At 37.6% G+C, this 18245-nt stretch overlaps 1 protein-coding gene across 2 annotated transcripts; it reads left to right on the top strand.

Moving 5' to 3' along the window:
• Window positions 1-1652: 1652 nt before the first annotated feature.
• Window positions 1653-10515, top strand: kcnj13 (potassium inwardly rectifying channel subfamily J member 13). Of its 2 annotated transcripts, none has more exons than XM_035533899.1 (3): window positions 1653-1725; window positions 6420-6979; window positions 9782-10515. In XM_035533899.1, the coding sequence occupies exons 2-3, from the start codon at window positions 6472-6474 to the stop codon at window positions 10381-10383; spliced, it is 1110 nt and encodes a 369-aa protein (XP_035389792.1). In that variant the 5' UTR covers window positions 1653-1725; window positions 6420-6471; the 3' UTR covers window positions 10384-10515. The 2 variants fall into 2 exon arrangements, with proteins under 2 accessions (XP_035389792.1, XP_026878719.2); XM_027022918.2 differs by lacking the exon at window positions 1653-1725 and adding an exon at window positions 2761-2980.
• Window positions 10516-18245: the final 7730 nt, after the last annotated feature.

The following is an 18245-nucleotide window of genomic DNA, read 5'->3' as shown; positions in this document are numbered from 1 at the left end:
AATCAACTTTATTTATTTTGTGTTGTTAGACATCAGCCAGATGAGGATGTATTCCCCCTCTGAGACTTGGTTACTTTCATGGTTTCTCTGTCTGGAACTTACACATTTCACTTGCTTAGTTAGGGATTGAAATTCTCTGTAAAGCTGCTTTGTGGCAATATCTAATGCAAAAAAAGTGCTATGCAGATACATTTATAAATGAATTTTGAATTTTCATTTCCATTTCCATTAACGGCATTCATCAGATGCTCTTATCCAGAGCACTTTATAAAGGTACTCTGTCATTTACTCATAGAATACATCCTAGCCAGTAAAGTAGAATTGAATGAGTTTGTGTGTATGTCTGTGTGTGCCTGTGTGCATACATGTGTGTAAGAAAAGGGTCAAATTTGACCATGGACAATGGAAAATCAGTAGAAAACCTAACTTATGACTTAATTTTTGCTTTCATAGATGAATGTTTGATTGACAATTCCTTTTGCAATACAGTATGAACTGGTACAAAGTGTAATATTAAGGTATTGACACACACACACACACAGACACACACACACAAACAGACACACACACACACACACACACACACACACACATACAGATATGTGGCCCTTGGGTTTTAACTATAACAAAACTGGTTAAACTCACACCAGTCATCAGACATCTGCAACCCAAACTTTCCATTCACAGCTAGGGTGGCACTTCTAATGGTAAATGAGTTACTTAACAAATACACATAAGCCACTCTGCTCACACACACACACACACACACACACACACACACACACACACACACACACACACACACACACACACACACACTGAAACTGAAATAATTAAACATAGAACACAGGCATGCCCTAACATATTCATTCGCAGAGAGAGATGGGAAGAAGGTGAGAAACAGCACAGGTCATGTCAATGTTGTTTGTAGGTATGTTCGTTGTTATAAGAGAGCGCGTTAGGTATCTCTGTTAATGTGATAAAAACTTTATGCATGCGCGCACACACACACACACACACACACACACACACACACACACCCACACCCCTGCACACATACACGCATACACATACATACAGAGAGAAACACACATGAACAAAGGCCCTGCTATGGCCTTTCTACAGTTTTTCTACACACAAACAGTAATGAATACAGTCATTGTGTGTATGTGATAAAGACTGACATGGAGATATTGAGAGGCTCTTAACCTCACTCTCCAGAATTTAGGTCTCCTTGGTAACCACGGCAAGCTCAGAATGTCAAACAGTGATAGGATTGCCTCTTTTGTCTGGCAAATTATTATTCAACACATTGATTGTCAGGGGAAATCACCTATGACCCCAGTGATAAAAAAATCTGAGAACTTTCACCATGGCTCTGAACAAAGCCATCACAGGACTTGATTTGGAGGAGCAAAACAGTAAAGTCCATAAATATTTGGTTATATACATTCAGTTGAATTGATCATTAAAGATTCTGTTTTTTTTTGTTTTTTTTTATTTATTTCAGAAAGTATGCTTGGTGGGCAGGACAGAGGAGGTGTTTCACAAAGTAGCCTCATCCAATGAGAATGGGCAGATTCTTTAAAGCTTATGTGATTGGACTTACCAACTCATGCAGAACATTACTTATAGAAAGGAAGCCAGGCTCTGGAAGGCTCAAGAAGGCACATCAAGAACCTGTAGCATCTCTTGCAGCTCTTACGCAAATTGCATCAGCTGAAGGTAATTAATATATAATTATTATATAATTATTAGGAAGGTTTATATATATATATATATATATATATATATATATATATATATATATATATATATATATATATATATATATATATATATATATATATATATGCACACACACACACACAAACACACACAGACATACATGTGCTCTAAAAGCTAAGTTAAATCGCTGTTCTCTGTAGCTTTTTAAAACAAGCTATTCATATAAAAGGCCAGTGGAAACACTACAAAAACAAAAAGCTAGGGTTAGGGTTATTTTGAGTACAAAGAGAACTGAGAACTGACTGAAAAAGGTTTGGTCTGGTACAGCTACAGAGGGATTTTACCTAATGAAGTGCAAACTTTATTATGGAACAAAATACATATATTTCAGTTTATGCATAGGTACACACAAATTCCCACCTATATACATGTACATGACACACGACAAACGCACACAGATAGACTGTATTATGCACATGCATTAAGAAATCAGGAGAAAAGTAAAAGAGAAAAAAAGAGAAAGAGAGTGAGAGAGAGAATGACAGAAATTAGACAAATGGTGAACAGAACACTGGAAGGATTTGGAATGACAGAGGGAGAGAGTGTCAGGGGTCCTCAGTCCCCCTGCAGCTAGAATGTCACATGAGACACACACACAAATCAGCAAGGAAATGTATGATTACTACTTCCATAGTTTACACTGCTGTCCCTCTCCATCCAACAAAGTGCTGTAAAAGAAAATGAAAATATGAAGACACAGATAATGAAAACCGCAGTTATGTGTGCTGCAATAGCAGCATCATAATATAGTATGATTGACACACACATGCACACATACATGCACACATACACGCATATTTAAGACTGTTGCTCATCTTTGAGTGCTAGCATTAGTGACGTTAGGAGGAGTATTCATGCTATTCTCCGGCCCCCAGGCCATGACACACAGCGGTGAATTGCACAGCAACAGCTGCAGTCACTGTCTCCCAGGGCGAATGGGAATCATTCTCTATCTGGTGGACAAAGGGAATTTGAAAAGTGGCATTTCAAGTTCAGCAATTTTTTTTTCCACACCGAAAGAGAAAGTGCACCTCCCTCTTGTTGTCACCTGTCTTACAGCAACCACGCAGGCGTTACTCGTGGTTTGGATAAGTTCAGCGTCAGGTTTTAGCAAGTTGCATTTCGAGTTCCGCTATTTTATTACAACGAAAGCACGCCTGCCTTACACTACTCACATACCTTTTCTCTCTCGGTAAGCATGATTTGTTTTTGTTTTTTTTTACCATTTTCTAAGCAATACTGTCTATGTTTTGTGGCTAGGATGGTAAAATTCCTTCATAGTAAGTCATTTGATGTCGTTGCCTGATATTGTCTATTCATGTCATAATTTAAGAGCATTGTCACAGTGTTCAAAATGATTACTTTTTGGTACAGTTTATTTTGACTTTGACCAGAATAAAATTCTTGTCATGGGGGTTACTGTGGGTGCTGCCAATATTAAAGACAAATACATGGTAATCCAGTCAGTTTTGTAGTTTCACACACTTTTGAGGCTTGAAAATACCTAGATATCTTCTATTGTTATTCTAACTGCATTCTAATTATGACCTTTTCCAAATTTGCTGTTTTTAAACCATACCTTTATGTTTAAAAAATCATTTCTAATTATACATAGTACATCCTCTAGTTAGTAGTGAGAAACTAACCACTCCCCTACAGCTTCTCATTGATCTTAAACCCATTCCAAAGGGACAATCACCATAAAAGCCCTCAAAAATCTTTCTCAAAATAGGCTTAGGGTTAGATGAGAATGTCTTTGTGTATTTTATATTTATTCAGGTCATATTTAGAATAGTAGCTCTTAATATCACACTGTGTTGTTGAAACCTCTTGAAACTTCTTGAAACTCCCTTATTACATCCCATTTGGGTTGACAAATAAAGTCAAAACTAAAATAAAGTCAAAGTAAAACCTGACAGAACAAATGTTTTGAACCGCCTGAATATAGACCTCTATGTATGTATACAATTCTATATACTTCACTCACTATACTCTGCACTTCCCTTTTTTCAAAACTAATGTTTTCATAACCTTTTCACATCTCTCAAAACAGAAAATGAAAATGATTTATACCACCCAATCCCCAGACCATACAACTAGTGTGAGGTCTTTTAATCTGAGTATGCAATCTTTACTATATTTTATTTAATTGAGATGCAATTAGAATGTATAAATTAATCTTTCATTATATATAAAATAGGATTAATTATACTCTGCATGCAGTGTTAGTGTAGTGACTGTAACAGTACACTACAAACAGTAATGCAAACCCAAAGTTTGTCCAATGCTGACTATTATTTTAAACAATTCATATGAAAAACAGGTAAAAGCCCAAGAAATGTATTTATGTTGGGTATAAATATATTTGTTATCAAGTCACAACTGCTTGAAAACAGGCAGGGATATAAATTAATTTTTACAAAAAACTTTTATTCATTTTTACTACTATTAAAAAGGCATCTTTCTTTTTGGTTGCTTTTTAGTTCTGTATCATCTATTAAAATTCATTAAGCAAATTTAAATACAGTACATGGAACTTTTAATTAACAATTAATTAAATTTTTTTTACATTAACATATTAAAATAACACAGTTGTTTAATCTCTACCATAATTTTAATTAGTTTAAACAAGGTGATCTCCGTGTCCTCAAAACCTAAGAACTTTGATACAAGTGGGCAGGACCACATCCACCACTTTGCCCATGTCTCCAGCCTCAGCTCTTCCTGTACAACCTTTGCATCCACCTTTCATGGAAAATGAATATTTACTAACCTGAAAAGTTATCGCAGGTACGTTTTGTAGTTGTGCTAAAAACAGGCCTTGTGAGTTCCAAAGATTAAACAATGGTATTATCTGTTTTTGTTGACTAAACGTCCTTACTTGCTTTTTGTTTACATACAAAAAAACATTAATTAATTAATCCCTACAGAATTTAAATCTTAGACCTCCTGGGTTATTTTTCATCTGCGTCCAGCTGGACATATAAACAAGAGTTTTCATGAAAAGCACTTTAAGATTTGCAATGATTAGGTGTATCAGGTGATAAATAGGAGCTCCCTCTCCCTCAAACATTCATGTTCTCTGTCTTACTTTTTATTGCTCTGCAAGGCTGTGATGGAGGGTTCAGTTTCCCAAAAAGGTTATGGTGCTCCATACCTCTGAACACTAACACACCAATATAGTACAGCAAGCAGATAAAAACAGGCTCCCTCCAGTGTTTTAATAACACATCACTACGCATTGCATTTTGTAAAGTCCAACAGACCAATTACTGTAGTCTGAGGCAAACAAAGTGAGAGATAAACATGAGAGGATTAAATAACATTCCTGTAGTCTTTTTTACACATACTTTCCCACTGTGATACATCACTAATTAATCACCTGGCATCTACACCAGCACACAATTACAATGGACAAAGTGAACAGTATCACACCCTCTTGCTTTTCCCCCTTCTCTCTATCCCCCTCTCTCTGTCTTTTTCCCTCTCTCTCTGTGGAAAATAAGCAGTGGGTGGTAGTCTTGAGTCTATCATGTAGTAACAAAATTTCGCAGAATGGAGCAGAACCCGAGTGATCTCTCACAGCTGGGAAGCATTCGTGCTCCACTGCCTGTAGAGTCCAGCTGTAAGGCAAAGGAACAGCAATTTTACAGTTAGCAATGTTCAAATTATACTCTACAATGATAAAATTATACTCTTAACATAACTGTCAACACAGATAGATCCTGAAGAATTATTTATAAAACTGTGGTAAACTTTACAGAATTGTTAAATTACATAATGCTTGTATGTGTTAAATATCCTAGAATGACTTTAAGTGAAGTGTCACAGCAGAACATGCAGTGGCAGAAGCTTCAGAGTTTCACTGTAGGCTACCTCATGTTGTGACAGCATTGCAGGTGATGAATCAGCAATATCCAACTGGCCAGCAGAATAGCAAAATAGTTTTTGGTCCCTAAATTATAACTGTCCTTTTAAACATTAGGTTCATAAATTAGGTTTGCTCCAGCAACTTCAATTAGGTGGCTTTGCATAAAATGTGGTAAGATGAGTTAAGATCTATGTCAAGGACATCCCATCTCCTTATCAGCAGGTGCACAGAACCAGATAAACTCCACAAATAACTAATTATTAAAATAAATATCAAATAAATAATCAACTAATGCAGTCCAGTTCTATGGTAACAATAGATATAAGTACACAATACCAATAATAGCTGATGTTGCTGTAGCACTACAAGAAAATTTCCAATTACTTGGAATTTCACATCATTACTGTCCAGCATAGCATAGCAGAGATGGGGCATGGTTAGTTAAAGATAATAATCATCTTGATAATAACAATCCTAACAATAATAAATAATATTTCAATATTTTACTTAGTTATACCTATGTCTTTACTGAACAGGTTGGAAAAGTTAGTTACTTGCATGGACCTAATTTTTTTTTTAAATTACAGATTTAACAGATTTTAGAAGACAAATGCTTAATTTCACAGCATTAATTAAATAATACTTAACAATATAGCTGAAATAGTAATGTTTTGGTTTTCTTTTCAGTTTCTATGATTGTTATCACTTGCTGCTACATTACAGCTCACATCTTTTGATTTTGTTCTGCTTATCTTTTCAGGTTCAAACCACCACCATCACCAACATCCTTGTCCCCTGCCAGTTCCATTGTCATGGCAACCACTGCCGCCAGCAGCAGCGGCAGCAGTTCTGACAGAAAGTCTGCTACCTCCCCACTGATGGCCAAACCTCATGCTCACCAACAGCGGTTGGTTAGCAAGGATGGTCGGAGCCTTGTGCGGGGCCCCGTCTACCATGGGCGGGCAACATGGCTGGGGGCATTACGGGATGTGTGGGGTACATGGCTTTCCCTGCGCTGGCGATGGATGGTTCTGGGATTCTGTGGCTCCTTCCTCCTCCACTGGCTCCTCTTTGCAGTTCTCTGGTACCTTCTGGCACATGCCAATGGAGATCTGACCGTTGACCATGACAACCCACCCCCTGGGCACACACTGTGTGTCAAGTATGTGACGGGCTTCACAGCTGCATTCTCGTTTGCGCTGGAGACCCAGCTGACCATCGGCTATGGCACCATGTACCCCAATGCTGACTGCCCCACAGCCATCGCCCTCCTCGCCTTGCAGATGCTGCTCGGTCTCATGCTGGAGGCCTTCATCACCGGTACAGACCACAGTGTTTCTCATGCTAAAGAAAAGGGCAAACCATAGGCTCTAGAAACATAATACAGTGATACAATGAGACTGACAGTGTATATGGATGTAGCCTTTGACTTGGAACACCTACTGAGGTCTGTAGGTCAAAAACATCTGCTTAATATTGGTGATATTCATCAGGCAGTGACACACTACGGTAAGATAGAGAGTTAATAAAAATAATAACAGTTTTAATGGTGACACATTATTTTGAGTGATCCTTTATGATTAAGTAAACACTCAATAGACTCTCAGTAACATCAATGATGTAGCAGTAGGGAAGCTTCTGACTACATTCAGTAGATTAATTTTAATAAACTGTGTAAATAAGGTTTGTTCACTTTATTTGAAGTGTCCAAGTTCATATGTAGATGTTAACCTGAGAAGTCACTGAACATATAACAGGCAGAATAATACATACTCAACAAGCTGTTATAGACACGTTGTTGACTTCAACGTATAATTGAATTCTGGATGTGATTAGGTTGATTGGGTTGAGGCTAAGGTTAAGATTGGGGTTAGTATTAGGATTAGGTTTTAGGTTGGGGTTGAGGTTAAGGTTAGTTGTGTTGGTTTGAGGTCTGATCACTGGTGTGTGACCCTTGAACTGTTCTACTTTTGACCTTTAAACCTGATTCATTCATGACAATGCCACAGATATAATGCTACAGATACAATGCTACAGATACAGATACTCTTTATTAATCATCTATAAAGGGTCACACAAAATAAAGAGTTACCATTTTAATTTATATATAACCTTTGCCATATGAGACCGTGCATGCAGTGGTTTGTATTTAACCTAAGATAAAATATATAGCCAATCTAACTGACAGAATGAGCATAATATGTAATGAACACTTGGTGTATATATGAGGACTGTGGCAACTGAGTTTTTAATAAGTTGCAGTTTATTAAGAGTTTTTCTAGAAGACAAAATTAATCATCTAGAGGTATGGTAAGAAAAGCAGGCACCAGGTTTTCAGCATCTTACAGACTGAGAAGTCAGGAAATACCATGTAGCTAAAAAACGGATTGTGAACACTAGAAGGGAGTTTAATGGCCATGACACCAGCAGTGTCAACTGAGATTTTAGGGACAGGTTGATAATATATATAATGAAGAAGGTACTGAAAACTAAGCTTTGAGGGACTCCTTGTGTAACAAGAGAGGTAGAAGACTTATCAGTAGATAGAAAATAACATCTATGAGAATAAGGATACTGAGGATACCATAGTAAAGACATAAGGAGGCAGACACATTGTGTTTGTTAGAAACTAACATGGACAAAACTCAGTCAATCCTTATTTTGAAGGGTACTGACTTATTTAATAGTTACAGTGTATGTAGAAATACTATGCTATGAAAAAACAACAACAATAGTTTTCATAATGTGACTCCTTAAACCTGCAGTAAAGTTTGGACTTCTATGGTGGGGAAAAAAGCAGATTCTTTGATTCTGTGCATGTACACAGTATTTGTATGGTAGTATTCAAAGAGTATGAGTATTCAAGAATTTAAGCAAAACTTGGTGAACAAAATGTCTTTTGAGCATGTAATTGCAGTGCCAAGCCAAAATTCGCAACTCCTTAAAACTTACTGTGATTTTCATCTATTCTACCTTGCAGATTTTGTTCAGGCTGTTCTGGTTGTTAGGATGCCATTTATCAACTGCAATTTTTAAATATTGCCACATACTCAACTGAACTGAGATATGGACTTGGCCATTGTAGGATATTCACCTTTTTGTTGTTCAACCACTCTGGGGTTGCTTTCGCCTTGTGCTTGGCGTCAAAGTCCTGCTGAAATGTGAGGATTCTCCAAAGCTGCAGTTTTGGCATTTAGTAGGTTGTCTTGTGATATCTCCCTGTATTTTGGACCATGTTTCCATCCTTCAGTTCTAACAAGATTTCCAGGCCCTGAAGCTTCTCCACAACATGATGTTGTCACTCATAACTCATTATTTGCATGGTGTTTTTTGAGGATTGCAGAGTGTTTGCACCAAATAATGTTCTGAATTTTGGTCAAAACACTCAATTGTCTTCCATCTGAACACAAAACCTGACCCCATATTTTAGCTTAAAATGAATTATTCACTTTATTATCACTTTAAATAAATGACTTTTGAGGTCTTTCAAAATAAAAGTAAAAATTTTAACTTTGAAAGAAAATTATGAAAGAACTATTTGCAATCCAAGAATAATTTAACAGCAAGGCCTTGTTGTCCTATACATCTCCAGTATTAAGAAATAAAACAACAACAACAAAACATTGTTGTGCAATCTCTTTATAAACATGACTCCCAAAGTTACTGAGTACTAGGGGAAAGATTTAATGTTAACTATCAGAGTGGGCAATCAACAGCTAACCCCAAAGCTGTTGAAACAGGTTAGCTGTGGCACTGTCACTTTCCCTTTTGAATCCTGGCTCTCATCAGGTCCAGCTCTAGGAGATGTTTTTTTTTGTCGAACTTATTGAACTGGCCTAAATTTTTAGGCTTTACAATTTTTTCATGTATTTTGTTCTGTACTGACTAATTCTTTCCTTCTGATGTTCCAGTTTTGATGGTTGATGATCTATCTTAGGAGTTTGTGAATATGATAAAAGACCCGCTTAAAATAATACACAATAAAAAATTACCCAATTAATAAATCACTCTTAAACCATCAACCTTAAAACCTTAAACCTCAATCTCAATTCCTCTATCCTCAAACACAAATCCTTTCTTACTATTTGATCTCTCCCTCTCTGTCTTGCCTCTCACTCACAGGTGCGTTCATGGCCAAGTTCTCTCGTCCTCATAAGCGCTGCAGTGGTATCCTGTTTAGTCCCCAGGCTGTGGTGTGTGAGGTTGAAGGTCAATGCTGCTTGATGTTCCGTGTGTGCAACCTCCTGTCGAGGCCACTGGTTGACGTGTATGTAAGTGCAGTTCTCTATGAAGAGCGGGAGGATCACACACTGCACCAAACTGCCCTGGAATTCACCTTGGATGGCCTGGGATCGCGACCCTGCCCCCTCTTCCTATCACCTTTGACCTTTCTTCACCCTTTGACTCCGGACAGCCCGCTCAGCTGTGTCCTTCCACCTGTTGGCCAATCACAGTTCGAGCTGGTGGTGTTTCTCTCTGCTTCTCAGGAGGGGACAGGATCTGCCTACCACAAGAGGACATCCTACTTGCCTGATGAGATCCAGTATGGCCGCTGCTTCTCCAAAGCTATGGTCCTGCATGGGAAGGCACAAAACAACTTAGACACCATGTGCTATTTTGACACGCACCTCTGTCCACTCATGGTACCCAACACGCACACCAATTCTCGGGATAAGGAGTGTGTGGTGCAGGTCAATGGAGAAGGCAATGACAAGACTGAATAACTGTATTTTTTCCTGTCCACTCTGTGCATACAAAGAGGAATTTCACTTATGACCAACAAGCCAAACAAACTATACATTTCAGAATTTTCCCTGGTCCAACATGCCTGAGTTAGCACATGAAGGATTTGAGAATAGACTGATCAACTGAATCAAGTGAGTTAGATTTGAGAAATGACAACTGTACAAACACACAAACAAAACTCTTAAGGACTAGAATAAGAGTAACTGTCCTGCCATGTTATTTTGAATACGGTTTACACTAGATTTAAGCTGGAAAAACATTAACTCTATAAAGAGGGGATATAGCACAATATGGGGGCAAATAATTACATAATAATGTACAATAATGATATTCATCACTGCTGATAGAAGAGCCACACACCACTACTGTCAACATAAATTAATCAATTAAGTACCATGTGATTATGGTACTGGTTAGAACAATAAAGTATTGTATACCTTCAAAACATGCAAAATAGAAAAAAGTGGTACTGCTCACCTCTTCAGTGGATAATTTTAAAAATAATCACAAAAATTGAGAGGATACCTGGAAATAAGTTTCAAGATTGAAGATTTTACTTTTCAATCAAGCTGCCTCCAACTCTAGTTGGCAGTAGTTTGCTGAATACTGGCAGTGTAATGTGGGCTAGGAATGACTGAGAATGCTAAAAAAAAAACTGCTGACCCTTTCTCTGAAGTGGTGAACACATAACCAGGATTTCCTGGATTCTTATTATCAGGTTAAAATTTTACTCATTTAAACTAAATTCCTGTGACACTTTCCAAAGAGGAGATATTGGCAAAAAGCTGGGGCAAGCATTTAGAGAATTATTCAGTATCAACCGAAATTGAACCTATGCATAAATCTGGATGATTTTATTGGTAGCCACACACTGTATATCATCTTTATTTTCTGATTAGACCTACATAATATGTTGCATTATTATTGTAATTATCTTCTGTTAAAATTCGTTTGCTCTTGAAAATTGGTTCTTCGCTCCCAGTGTAGAGTAGGAGGATTTAGAGTATGAGGATTTTCATTGGCAAAGGTAATTGGAAAGCTGTGGTTATTTTTTTTTCTCCTTAAGAAATCAATCAAATTTACATGATTATCTTCTATTGAATATCCATTTATATAAACATCTAGAGTACTTTTAATGCTAAATTTAAAAAAAGTAATGGCATAATTTTGTAACATTTGTGACATGAGAGCTAAAAAAAGTTCTTAAAAATGAAAGCAATTTTTGGTTTTGATTTTTTGCTTAACTTTCTAAAAGTAAATCATAAGGAGAACCATTTAACCTATAACAGGTCACCTAGAACACACCAGAGGATGCCTATAATACATTACATCTGGGTAAGTTCAACATCTTTAAAAGTGATACATTTACACAAGCTTCTAACAAAGTTTTTGTAAGCATAGCATGCACAGATCCTATGCATACCATCTTTGTGTAAGCTTTACTATTTTGCCTGAAGGTACATATTACATTCATATACAATAATGAAAGTACACACACTCTTATACACTAGTTAAGAAATTCCAGACCTAACCCAGACATTAGCTAGCCTACACGCTTATATATCCCAATATGTGCGTCTGCATCAGAGATTTAGCCAATTGGCAAATAATTTAAAAAAACAAAACAGTTATTTCCTTTATGACTAGAAGGCAAAGAAAACATTTAATTATCTAAGAATTGCCTTTGCATTTTTACGCATTTGAAATTTGATGTTCAAAAACATAAAGATAACCATTGTCAGTTTACATTTCTGGTGAGGGTAAATGGGTTGGCTGAAAAGTACAAGAGAGGCAGAGGGGAGTAAATGTGAAGCAAGATGCATTGCTTTTAGCTGTTATGAATATGGTTGAAATTTGTAGAACATGGTGATGTGGCCAAATGTATTAGCCAACATGAAATATGTATAGATAGGTGTCTTTCACCAATTCATAAGTTAGTTTGATAACTATCAAGGTTTTGTGAGAACATATTTGACTTGCATATTTAATAGGATAGAAATAAATGCTTTGCCATCATTAACCCAAATCAACCAGGAAAGCTTTTCAGGAATGAGCAGAATTTCCAACATTTCTGTTAGTTTGCTTAACATACTCTGATTAAAACACACACAGAATTAGATCGTAGATTTTGACTGTGTACGTTACCTCAGGAACTTCATTGAGAAAATATTTTATTTGCAGATATGATTGGCCAATGGAGAGAACAACAGCAACATCAGACAACATATTGAAGTATTCTCTACCCACTATCCACTGACATACAACCTTATATGACATAGGAAGGACAATAGCCTGAAACATAAGTTGTGAACTATGTCTGGGATAAGAGGTTAACTGGGTACCTAAATTTTAATGTGATGCAGAACCCAAATAAAAACATAAGGAATCCCTTTCATAGAAATTACATAATATACCAGATACATTTTAGCAGTAAAATAATAATGGTCATCCGACCCAAGAGCACAGATACCTGGTGCTTTTGGGGAAATACAATTTGGCCCCAGATTGCTCTGGTATTTTAGACATTCTCTTTCCATTTCCAGAAATGATTATGCTTGAGAATGGTCTGTTCCATTCTATGGAAAGCTGAAACAGAGACATTGGCAGCAGCCAGTATAATTCAATGGCAGTGAAAGTGCAACAAGTATTGTGTGAAATTGCAGCAGTGAATTGTTAGAGGGTAGTCAGCATTAATTACTAAGGACATCAGACTTTACGTTACATTTCGTTCTCTCCATAAAATAAAATCCTTATGCTATATCTGGCAAGAATCTAAGAACACTATTAAGATAGAAACCTGTTACAGATACCTGGTTAATCTGGTGTCCTCCCTTTGTCTTCACTATGATAATTATTGCTAATAAATAATCTACTCAACAATTATTGTCAGATTTCATAATTTTAGAAATGCCATTTTCTGCAGACCCCATGAAATCAATCCATCCTCAACAGTCACAGCACCATGAGGCTTTGTAATATCCACTAGAAAGATCCTTATACAAGAAGTTCAAGAAATTAGATGAAGTTGTATTATTGTATTGTTGTATTGTATTGTTATTGGGTTGTCACAGGATTGTATGTCTCTTCCAGAGAACCAGACTCAAAGACACAAAGAATCAGACACAATAGAAGTCTGAGAATTTGGGGAGGATTATTGTGCCTCATACTGAGCCTCAGTCCAATAATTTTTCAGGTATGCCAGATAAATTAAAAGCCCAGTGGTGGAGACAACCATGTGCAGGTCAGTCTAGCATGGAGGTAACATATTGTAGCAAGGAAAAAGCCAGAAGACATTTTCTACTCAAGGAAATCTGCTTTATTGCAATGGCAAAGCATTTACAGTGGTGTTTGCCCCCTTCCTGATATTTTATTTTTTTGCATGTTTGTCACACTTAAATGTTTCAGATAATCAAACAAATTTAAATATTAGACAAAGATAACACAAGTAAACACAAAATGCAGTTTTTAAATGAAGGTTTTTATTATTAAAGGGAAAAAAAAATCCAAACCTACATGGCCCTGTGTCAAAAAGTGATTCAGGGTTCCATTTATATTCATTTTGCAAACACTTTTTGCAAAACATTAAACACACCATTGTAATCTGAAATCACTGTTTATTTTGGAACATACTGCTATGCAATTTCTTCTCCCATTTACGAATTACCCAAACCAGTCCACACATGTGAAACCACTTATGACTATGAAAACATGCACTAGTAATATAACTATTAAATCCTCTTCTCTACTGACATCTCTAGCCTTCTTGCTGCATCAAATGCTGTCTCTCTCAAATTCAGCACTGACACTGGAGAACCACAATTGTCCGTTGACAATCATACTGTAGACATGATTTAGCACCCTCTCCCTTGGAGCATGGATCACAGTTTTTGTTGATGACTCATGCTCCAAACCAAGTGATAGCATATACCTATGAGACTATGCTGGGTTTACACTTACAAATGTAATTTTTGAAATCCATTCTCTGCCTTATTCCTCAACTCAGGCAGCTGAGCTGATAGCTCTGATTCATGCTTGTATTCTTTTCAAGAAATCCTAAATCCTACTCCTGTCTCATGCACCATTTTCACAGGGTGTCTCATGGTGTTGAATAAAGGGGGTTTCTAGAAAACATTCAAAAGCGTATTCAGGGTGTAAGAGTGTACTGTAAATCTGATTCTAAATTCCTGCTTAATTTGTGCACAAATAATGTGACAATAAAAACAGTTAGGGGCCCCTTTTCAGTTTTTCAGTTCATTACAAATTGACTTCACATACAGGCCGACAAGTGGGCCATTCAAGCTAATGTTGGCGATTATTGATCAATTTTCTAAATGGCCTGGGGCATTCCTGTGTGTTAAGCAAAATGTGAAAACAGTAGTAAGAATTTTGGCAAAGGAACTCATTACAAGTTATGGAATACCAACTTCAATAAACAGTGACCAAGGTCCTGCTTTCATGTCAAGGTGACAAAGTACTTATGCAAATACAAAATATGCATGAATACTAGTGCAACCACAAAAAGTCACTTTTCAAACTTTTGATGGGAAGACCGTTTCCCATGCAATGGGTAAAGTGCCAACCAGGGCTCACCAGTGCTCAAACTAATTGTGCTTCTTATCCCTGTTTACTAACAGATAAATCAACTCACCAGTTTAAACCCAGAGACACGCTCTTAATCAAACATTTGCTTCCTTTGGCAAGATTCTTTATAGACCATGTACCACCTTCATTGCAATGATGAACAACTGTACTAACTGATGCCAGCCTCAATGGATCTATGGTAGTAGATAAAGGGGCCCCTGTTTACAAAGTGCTGTCAGGATGTTTTTTATTCTTTTTTATATCTCTCTCCCTCATTCTATTCTGACATTAGGCTAACCTGGTTATGCCCAAAATCCAGTGGTTCAGCATATCTGGCAATACTGTTTTACCCTTAAGATCATCTTACCCAGCTGGCACTCCACTGTTATCCTTTAAATCTTGGTAACTTATGCTTATCGGGCAGAATAGACACAAGGGAAAACAAAAGTGTATGTTTGCTCTTTCACCAGTGTTATTTTTAGCTCTGTTCCCCATGGCGACAGGATCATTTCATGCCCTGAGTCAGTGTGAAGGCAACACTGCTTGTGTCATGTCCCTCAGAGTAGTATCTGATGTCACTAGATCTGCTCCGTGTCATGGAGCATGACATGCATGATGCATGGGCCTAGCCCAGACCCAAATCTAACTTTGACTCTTCCAACTGTTTATTGCAATTGGTCATAGCTAATATCATTAACATAACTTTGGACAAATGGCTTGATTCTACATCCACTAATCAATTACACAGGCCCTTTATGCTTAATGTTCCCCAAAGTGGTCTCAGTGGTGGAAAAACAATGTAACTAATGTAGCACTTCAACGGTGCAGCTGCAGTATGTCTGCATATCAAACAATAATGCCTTACCATTACTCAGACATTCCTGGTGTGTCCACACCATGAGGATAGCATCACTTACACCCAGATGGCCATGAGATCTCCCACAAAAAGCAAAGTGCTTATTTAACAATCAGAAACTTGTTTGTCCATTTACAACCCTGTGGTCCACATATGTTATGTTCTGGATCTGTGACAATAGTAGCAGTGGTAGCTAATGTGGGCAGTGGTAGCTCAGTGGTTAATGTACTTGACTACTAATCTAAAGGCTTCCAGTTCAAACCACAGCCAAGTTACCACTGTTAGGCCCCTGAGCCTCAATTGCTTAAGTTGTATTCAGTCATAATTGTAAGTTGCTTTGGATAAAAGTGTCGGCTATGTGGCAATAGAGCCTGTAAGAACACACTTTAGCTGGATTGGCACTACTCCAGTCTGTCCATGAATAATATCTTTCATTAATCTTGTTGGAACAACCAGTTGACAATATTAACACATCCCTAATGCCTTTCAGGGTCACACCTGATCCTTTGACTAGTCCTGGCACAGCTATCGGGTGGTCCTTATTTTTGAGCAAAGGGACCACTATGGTCCTGAACAAGATCAATGGCTTAGCCTGGCAGGTCTTGAAATTAGGTAATGGCACCACCATTGTCGTTGTTAAACAATTAGCTTGGCCTTGACCTTCTGCTAGCAAAAGGAGGTGTGTGCATTGTGCTCAACACCTCATGCTGGTTTTAACCCTTTGTCATTTCTGTCATGAAATCTCTGATTACTAGGACCATCAAATCCATGATCATCCCAGCCTTTCTACTCATGCATGCCACGCTGGAGGCAGATGATGATGATGATCACAGCAGTCTGGCTGAAAATGTTTCCTTGTGTGTTTTATCTATTCACTAGTCTGCATCCCCAGGAGAAAGATCTCTGTCGTGCATAAAATGGGCAGGTCAGGAATTTTCCCCATAAGACTCAGGTTTTCACTTGGCCCTGTAGGAATTCTCTATTGTTATTCTGTTAGAATAAACAAGGGCAATTTAAGAATAAAATTCTTGTCAGTATAGCACATTATGTTCTATCTGCAGAACCAACTACTTCTTAGATTTCCCTTGTGTCTGTAGATTTCCCTTGTATCTAATCCCAACCAGCTCTACTCATGACCCCATGAGCTTCGCACACACTTTCCTTTCCTCACACCACTTTCCTCTTCATCACACACACCTACCTCAGCCCTACAAATACTGTTGCTGCTAATAAACTATAGCTTCTCTGATTACAACCAACTTTGATCTCTTGATTTGGGGTGGCTCTCCGAACTCATAGAGAGAATGGACTGGACAGAAATGAAGACGACTGCACTCAGGTTGAATCGCAAACTAAAAAACCTTACAGATATACAATATTGTACTCAGGCAAAGAGAACCATGAACACCATGGAGCTGCCATCTGGACACATAGGAGAGTTGTTTCGAGTCTGGCATTTTACAATCCAGTGAGCAGCAGAATACTCTCAGCTACATTTTCCACAAAATCAATAGACTTGACTCTGATTCAATGTTATCCATAAACTGCCGACATGCCAGACAAAGAGACTGAAGTAATCGCAGAAACTCCAAAGAAGAACATTGTATTGATTATAGGTGATTTCAATGCCCGAGTGGGACAAGATGCAGAAGAGTATGATGTTCTTGGACACAGTAGACACAGTGAGAGAAACGATGTATCAAACACTGGTGGATGTCTGGGCTGAACATCAGTTGGCTATCACTAACACACTCTCCATTTACACAAGAGGCACAGATACATTTGCAAAAGTCCAGATGGCATGACCAGATTACATCAGTTGCTGACATCAGGTGCTCTGTGCCTCCTCTTGGAGAATTCTCTACTCTTTTGTGGCATGTGTGAACACAGGGAGGGAGCTTTCAGTTGTAGGCATTTTCTGAAATGAGTTTGTATTTACCCTCATCTGTCAGAGGTTCTTAGGCCTTATGAGTGTGTACTGAACGTAATGTTCTGTAGGTTCTTAGATAGGGCCCTATGAGCATGTACTTTACATCTACAGGCTTTTTGTATGAAGCCTCAAGTGGTTATAATTAAATTGGAGCCTTGAGTGATACAGAAGCTAAGACTCTGGAATAAGAGTACCAAGATATACAGGTACTTGTATTTTGTAAACCTGATTGTTCTTTTTTTTTCATTGGTGTTGTGGAGCCATGTGCCTTGTTTCTTTTGCCTTTTCTATCTTGCTTTTGTGATAGGGATTTAGGGTATAAGTGGTTATTTTTTCTTTTTTTAGAGAGGTTAGTGGTCAGGTTAATGTTAGTTAATTTTGGTTGTGTTGTTGTCTTAAGCCAACCCAGAATAAATATTTCTGTTTGGTTTGGTTTATATTGTGCTTGTTTTTGTGCATTATACAGATAAAAA

The sequence above is a fragment of the Electrophorus electricus genome, chromosome 15, assembly GCF_013358815.1.
Source record: "Electrophorus electricus isolate fEleEle1 chromosome 15, fEleEle1.pri, whole genome shotgun sequence".
NCBI lineage: Eukaryota > Metazoa > Chordata > Actinopteri > Gymnotiformes > Gymnotidae > Electrophorus > Electrophorus electricus.
This window is presented reverse-complemented; position numbering and strand designations above follow the sequence as displayed.

Excerpts from the sequence above, each read along its gene's own strand:
- kcnj13 (XM_035533899.1), top strand. The coding sequence starts at position 6,472 with ATGGCAACCACTGCCGCCAGCAGCAGCGGCAGCAGTTCTGACAGAAAG. Across the intron at positions 6,980-9,781 it reads GCTGGAGGCCTTCATCACCG|GTGCGTTCATGGCCAAGTTC; the intron begins GTACAGACCACA and ends TCTCACTCACAG.